The sequence below is a fragment of the Asparagus officinalis genome, chromosome 5 (assembly GCF_001876935.1).
Source record: "Asparagus officinalis chromosome 5, Aspof.V1, whole genome shotgun sequence".
Taxonomy (NCBI): Eukaryota; Viridiplantae; Streptophyta; class Magnoliopsida; order Asparagales; family Asparagaceae; genus Asparagus; species Asparagus officinalis.
In genome coordinates, this window is record NC_033798.1 from 75,587,866 (window position 1) to 75,595,581 (window position 7,716).

General features: G+C 46.7%; 1 protein-coding gene across 2 annotated transcripts in view; it reads right to left on the minus strand.

Annotated features, from left to right (window-relative positions):
* The window catches only part of LOC109843063 (late embryogenesis abundant protein ECP63-like), a 2,573-nt gene continuing 736 nt past the window's right edge, over positions 5,880–7,716 (minus strand). The window contains exons 2-3 of one of the 2 annotated variants that reach the window (XM_020411994.1): positions 6,357–7,371; positions 5,880–6,258 (exon numbers count right to left, since the gene is read on the minus strand). In XM_020411994.1, coding sequence (XP_020267583.1) covers positions 6,025–6,258; positions 6,357–7,371 — 1,249 coding nt within the window. In that variant the 3' untranslated portion in view covers positions 5,880–6,024. Of the gene's footprint in view, positions 6,284–6,356; positions 7,372–7,716 lie in introns of both variants that reach the window. The other variant, XM_020411995.1, reaches the window with a different exon arrangement.

Here is a 7,716-nt window from a genome sequence, read left to right on the forward strand (position 1 = left end):
AGGCAATGGAGATGCGCGTCTCTGTCCAGTTTGATGATCTTGTTCTCTAGTCTGGAGTGTTAATGTGGATGGTGCACCGAGTATGTTCTAAAAAAATTCATGTTAGAGGTGATAAGATGAAGGTGTCTTGTGTGGGGTTCTGAACATAGTGGATATTCTCTAACTTGCGTCCCAAGTAAGATTGTCCGTCTTAGGATTTGACAGTGGGTGTTAGTTGCCGGTATATGTTTTGAATTGACTCAAAATTTTTAACTAATACCGGTATTGTGGAACTAGCAGCAGAGGGAGGTTGACAGGTGAAGATATAGGCAAACAGGGCGACGGTCGACCGGTCCGGTCGACCGCATTCGTGCACAAGACTCACTGGGCTTCAGCATTGGTGTCGGTCGACCGGGTCGGTCGACCGACGTACTCTCTGGATTTTTGGTTGGCTTCTGGATGGAGGGCGGTCGACCGGTCCGGTCGACCGACATGGATCGCGGTCGACCGGTCCGGTCGACCGACGCTGCAGATTCGGGCTGGGTTCTGTTTTCAGACCCGTTTCGTTTGTGAGTTGTATTTAAAACCCTAAACTCGTTTCTAGGGTTGAGTGGGGGCGATTTTGAGCTGCTGAGAGAGGATTAAGAGGGCTTCTTTTGTTGGAGTCTATTGGAGAGATCAAGTGGTCTTATTTGAGGGTTTTGGGTAAGATTTGTAACCCTAATTTGTATTCCCCTGTGATTTTATTAGTAAAGCTTCCCCCTCCTTGTCTCGTGGACGTAGGCACATTGTCGAACCACGTATATCTTGTGTTCTTGCTGTGATTGGTAGCTTGTGATCTCTTGTGGTCTACTATTGTTCTTGTGTGTGCTTTTAATTTGTCTATTTTGGGGCTTCCGCGGCGCACAACAAGTGGTATCAGAGCTCCAGGTTGGATTTGGGAGTTTTGTTCGAAGGATTCACTGTTGGGTTCTTGTTTGAAGGGTAGATCTACAATATGGTTGAAACAAGCAATGCTAGTTCAAGTGCTACTAGTACATCGGGGTCGGCTTTAACAAAGGCGATCTAAAATTTGAGCATCAATAACACTAAAATTGATGTCCCAAAGTTCGACGGCAAGATTAACTTTGGTTTATGGAGGTGTCAAGTAATGGACGCCTTAGATGCACAAAATTTAGAGGAGACTCTTGAGTTTCAAGAGAAACCCGAGGAGATTGATGATAGGGTTTGGAAGAAAATGAATAATAGGGCTTGTGGGGTTATTCGGTCATGCCTAACGCCGGATCTCATTTATGATGTGATGAACGAGACGTCGGCAAAGAGATTGTGGGAAACGCTCAATGAAAAATATTTGACAAAGAGCATTGAGAATAGGCTTCATTTGAAGAAAATGTTCTACCAATTCAAGATGAAGAGAGGAGTTTCCATTCGAGAGCATGTTAACAACTTCACAAAGCTAATTTCGGATATGGCCAATGTTGATATCATGGTGGAGGATGAAGATAAGGCGATGTTATTATTGTGTTCGTTGCCGGATGATGAATTTAGTACTTTTGTTCTCACTATGATTAATGGGCGAACTACAGTTAGCTACAAGGAGGTGACCTCGGTATTGGTGAATTATGAGCTGAGGAAGAATGATTGTGAGCCTTCCGAGAAGGCATCGGGTGATGCACTTGCAGTTCGTGGCCGTAGTCCAAACCGCCAAAAGTTCAACCGCTCAAAATCAAAGAATAGGGGTGGCCATAAAAGTGTTGGTAGAAATTAATGTGCCTTTTGCAAAGAAGAGGGACATTGGAAGAATGAGTGGCCAAAGTTGAAAGATAGACCCGGAAAGCAAAGGAGGAAAGCGGTACAAGCTTCGGAGGTGAATGTTGCTAAGGTTGTTGGCGGCGTTTCAGATTCAGATTCTTCCGGTTATTCTTGTCCCGCACTGCCGTCAGTTTGTTATGCCGACTCTACGGAGTGGATGCTTGATTCGGGAGTTACATTTCATATTTGCCCTAAGAGGGATTGGTTTACCAACTTTGAGGAGTTGAAGAGAGGAGACGTGGTGCTCATGGGGAACGATCACGTTTGTCCTATTAGTGGGATTGGCTCAGTCAGAATCAGAATGCATGACGGGGTGACTAGGGAATTGAAAGATGTGAGGTTCGTGCCGCAGTTGACGAAGAACCTCATTTCTCTTGGGACTTTGGAGGCATCCGGTTATAGAGTGATCTTAGAAGATGCTAGTTTGAAGGTCATGAAGGGTTCTATGGTGGTGATGCGAGGTGTCAGGGAAAACAACTTATACTACTTGAAGGGCAAGACAGTTACAGGGGGTCTGGCAGCTTCTATTACCACAGAGGAGGACACTACCACACTATGGCACATGAGGCTTGGACACACAGGTGAAAAGTCCCTTCAGTCATTGGCAAAACAGGGGCTATTGAAAGGTGCAAAGACCTGCAAGATGGATATGTGTGAGCATTGCATACTTGGGAAGAAGACTAAAGTGAAGTTTGGCACCGCAATTCACAACACCCAAGGTATATTAGACTACATTCATACAGATGTTTGGGGCCCTTCTAAGCACACATCGCTTGGTGGGGCAAACTATTTCGTCACTTTCATTGATGATTATTCCAGGAGGAATTGGGTATATACCATGAAGCATAAACATGAGGTCCTGGATATATTTGTGGAGTGGAAGAAGAAAGTGGAGCTGCAGACAGGTAGAAAGGTGAAGACTCTTCGTTCAGACAATGGTGGAGAGTATAAGAGTGATCCATTTCTGCAGTTTTGCCGGGATCACGGCATTAGAAGACACTTCACAGTTAGAGAGACACCGTAACAGAATGGGGTGGCAGAGAGGCTGAACCGTACCTTGCTGGAGAAGGTACGATGTATGATGACGCAGAGTGGATTGGCTAGATCTTTTTGGGCCGATGCGTTAGTTTATGCGAGCCATCTCATTAACAGGTTGCCGTGCACTGCGATAGAGGGGAAAACTCCTTTGGAGCGTTGGTCTGGTTCTGTGGCTAGTGATTATGAGACTCTTCAGATTTTTGGGTGTCCAGCTTATTTCCATGTTAGTGATGGGAAGTTGAATCCGAGAGCGAGGAAGGCTATCTTTGTGGGATTTTAAGAAGGTGTAAAAGGCTTCAAGTTATGGGATCCACAAGATAAGAAGATGATCATTAGCAGAGATGTCACATTCGATGAGGCAAGATGACAGTCGGGCATTTGGAGGATACAGTGGATGGTGAGGCTCAGGAGCAGGGTCATGCTCAGGGGTCCATTGCAGCAGATAGACCGAGGAGAGAGATTCGTCGGCCAGCTAGATATGATGATGTCATGGTGGCATATGCTTTATCGGTGGAGGTCGTTGATGATTTGATTCCTGCCACATTCAGGGAGGCAGAGTCCAGCTCTGATTCCGTTAGGTGGAGGAATGCTATGGAGGAGGAGATGCAATCTCTTCAGAAGAACGACACTTGGGAACTTGCACAGCTACCTAAGGGTAAGAAAGCTATTGGTTGCAAGTGGGTGTATGCTAAGAAGGAGGGATCTTCTATTGGGGACATTCGGTTCAAGGCCAGATTGGTTGCCATGGGATATGCACAGCTTGAGGGCGTTGATTACAACGAGGTATTTTCACCCGTTGTGAAGCATTCGTCGATTCGGATACTATTGGCATTGGTGGCATAGCTGGACTTAGATTTGGTCTAAATGGACGTGAAGACGGCCTTTCTACATGGAGACCTAGATGAGGAGATCTACATGACACAACCTATGGGGTTTAAAGCTGCAGGAAGAGAAGATTTGGTGTGCAAATTGAAGAAATCTCTTTATGGACTGAAGCAATCACCGCGACAGTGGTACAAGAGATTTGATAGCTTTATGATTGGCCGAGGATACACGAGGAGCCCTTATGACCCGTGTGTTTATATGCGCAAGCTACAGGATGGTGAGCACATTTATTTGTTATTGTATGTTGATGATATGCTCATAGCTTCCAGGAACACTTCAGCTATTGGGAAATTGAAAAAGGAGCTGTCATCTGAATTTGAGATGAAGGACCTGGGAGAGGCTAAGAAGATATTGGGTATGGAGATTGAGAGAGACAGGGTGAAGGGGAGATTGAAGCTTACACAGAAGAGTTACTTGCAGAAGATGCTGAAGAAATTCAGCTTTGAGGGTAATACCAAGGTGGTGAGTACTCCATTAGCTCCCCACTTTAAGCTTTCAGCTTTGATGTCACCAGTTTCAGTGGAGGATAGGGACTACATGTCCAAGGTTCCATATGCCAGTGCAGTGGGTAGCTTGATGTATGCTATAGTGTGTACTAGGCCAGATTTGTCACAGGCCGTGAGCATGGTAGCTAGGTACATGCACAACCCCGGGAAGGGGCATTGGGAGGCCGTGAAGTGGATTCTACGGTATATTAAGGGTACCGTGGATGTTGGGTTGATATTTGCGAAGAATGATGAGACAGGGCAGGATTGTATTGGCTACGTGGATTCAGACTATGCCGGAGATCTTGACAAGTGTCGGTCCACTACAGGTTATGTTTTTACATTGGCTAGTGCACCGGTGTGTTGGAGCTGTACTCTTCAGTCTACGGTGGCGCTCTCTACTACGGAGGCGGAATATATGACGGTGACTGAAGCAGTAAAGGAGGCTTTGTGGCTACATGGCTTGTTGGATGATTTGGGGATTGCACAGGAGACCATTCAGGTACATTGTGATAGTATGTCAGCTATCTATTTGGCTAAGAACCAAGTCTACCATGCACGCACGAAGCACATTGATGTCAGATTTCACTTTGTACGTGATGTATTGGATGATGGTGATGTCACGTTGGAGAAGGTCCACACTAAGGACAATCCTGCTGATATGTTGACCAAAGTCGTGCCAGGTGTGAAGTTTGGTCACTGTTTGAAATTGTTGAATATTCTTCATTGTTGAGGCCGTTGGCGGTCATTTGGATGAACTACGTTCGGCTTGATTCCTTGGGCAAGAGGATACGTAGGCAGTCTTGCAGATGCAGCCGGTTGGAGTTGATTGGGGGTGCTTTGATGTCAGCTCAGTTTTGGCAAACGCTCGCCGAGGTGGAGATTTGTGGAACTAGCAGCAGAGGGAGGTTGACAGGTGAAGATTCAGGCAAACAGGGCGGCGGTCGACCGGTCCGGTCGACCGCATTCGTGCACAAGACTCACTGGGCTTCAGCATTGGTGTCGGTCGACCGGGTCGGTCGACCGACGTACTCTCTGGATTTTTGGTTGGCTTCTGGATGGAGGGCGGTCGACCGGTCCGGTCGACCGACATGGATCGCGGTCGACCGGTCCGGTCGACCGACGCTGCAGATTCGGGCTGGGTTCTGTTTTCAGACCCGTTTCGTTTGTGAGTTGTATTTAAAACCCTAAACTCGTTTCTAGGGTTGAGTGGGGGCGATTTTGAGCTGCTGAGAGAGGATTAAGAGGGCTTCTTTTGTTGGAGTCTATTGGAGAGATCAAGTGATCTTATTTAAGGGTTTTGGGTAAGATTAATTTGTAACCCTAATTTGTATTCCCCTTTGATTTCATTAGTAAAGCTTCCCCCTCCTTGCCTCGTGGACGTAGGCACATTGCCGAACCACGTATATCTTGTGTTCTTGCTGTGATTGGTAGCTTGTGATCTCTTGTGGTCTACTATTGTTCTTGTGTGTGCTTTTGATTTGTCTATTTTGGGGCTTCCGCGGCACACAACAGGTATATGTTTTGAATTGACTCAAAATTTTTAACTAATACGTGGTCAACGCTACCTAACGACCCTTTTAGCCGAAAGAATGTGAATCTCTCCTCCATTATCTTTGTTTACTGGTCACCTTCGACGACATGTCGCTCTCGGAGCATCTAATTAACTTAGGATCGACATGGTGCTCATGGAGCGACTGAAACAGACACTGGATCCAACATTATCCATGGACATTCTTTTCACATTATTCAACAAACAAAACACATCTACATAACACTGAAATCCCAAAATAGAAAAGTGACTGCTAAATTCCCATCACAACGTCTATTCATTCTTCTCCTCCGGTTCCTCACCCACAACTACGTCCTTCGCCGTCTTCGCAGCTACGATCACCGCCTCCCCCACAGCCTCACAAAGCTCGCCAACTGTGGTGGTAGCTGAGCTCTTCCCTTCCGCGGTTAGGACCACTTCACCTTCTCCCAGATCTCTGCCAGGCTTCATGATCTTCTGCTGCTCTTCTTTACACTCTTCAGTTTTTTCTCCTCCGAGGGGCTCCGCCTGCATTATTGCAAGTATGTCATAACTGAGAAAACATATGAATGCTCATCAGAATTGATTCTAATGATCAAGAAACAGCTTATTCTGTAAATTCATACCTTAGACTGCCCGCTGTGATCCTTTGTCCTCTCGGCCGATCCCTCAACTGTCTGCTGCGCTCTATCTCCAGCACTCTTCAGCCCTTCCTTTGTTTCCTCGCCCCGCTGGCTTGCATGCTCTTTGGCTTGTTCGCCGGTACTCTTTGCAGTCTCCTTTGCCTCCTCGCCCTTCTTGCTTGCGTACTCTTCAGCTTGTTGACCGGTGCCTTTCGTCGACTCCTTTGTCTCCTGGGCCTTCTCGTCTGCATACTCTTTAGCTTGTTGCTCGGTACTTTCCATTGACTCCTTCCCCTCCTCGCCCTTTTGTTTAGTATAGTCAACAGCCTGCTGGCCTCTGTTGAGAGTAGTATCCTTCGCCTCTCCTGCCTTCTCACCAATAAACCCCATAGCTCTCTCGCCCGCTTCCTTTGCTTCCCTCGCCTTCTCCTCCGTGTACTCTCCACCTCTCTCAGCTGCTACACCTGCTGCCTCCTTTGATTCTTCTACTTTCTCCCCAGTATACTCTTTCGCTCCCTGAGCAGCATCCTTTGCAGCCTCTCCAGCCATCGCTATCTTCTCACACACAAAATCCTCCGCGGTTTTTGATGCGTCAAAAGTCGTATCCTTTGTTTTTACTGCCCCTTGCTTCGCGTAATCTGCTGCTGTTTTCGAGACATCCATAGTCATATCCTTTGCTTTTACTGCCCCTTGCTTCGCGTACTCCGCCGCAGTTTTTGATGCGTCCACGGTTGAGTCTTTCGCTTTCATCGCCCCTTGCTTTGCGTAGTCTGCTGCAGTTTCCCCTGTACCCAGGGTGACATCCTTGGCTTTGGTTGCTGCTTGCTTCGCGTAATCAATTGTAGCCTCACCGGTGCTAACTGCAACATCCTTGGCTTTTACTGCTCCTTGCTTTGCATACTCTGCTGCGGTGCCGCCCGCAGTAGCGCTAACATCTTTAGCTTTGGCCGCTGCGGCCACGGTGGCATCTTTTGCTTTGGACGCTGCCTGTTGCGCGTAATCCTTCGCGACTTCGTACCTGTTGGAGCGGTGAGCTATTTAATCAACAAAAGCTAGAGCAATACATACAAAGGAACCAGCACACAAACATTGATGTGTTTCATCAATATCTTGACCTAGAGAGATTCGCAAATTGAGGAAAGAGATTAAGACAAAATGACCACTCTGATCTCACTTATCCAAGCCAAAGATGACGTGAAGGGTGTTAGAATCTCTCTTCCTCTTCCTTCTGTCTTGCTCACTTGCTTCTCTGGTTCATCATCCCAACTAGCCTTTTAAATTAATGTTATCTTTTTAAAACTAGAGAAATCCTCATGAGGACTTCTATTTTCAGTGACTAGCTAACAGGCAAACAGTTAACAAT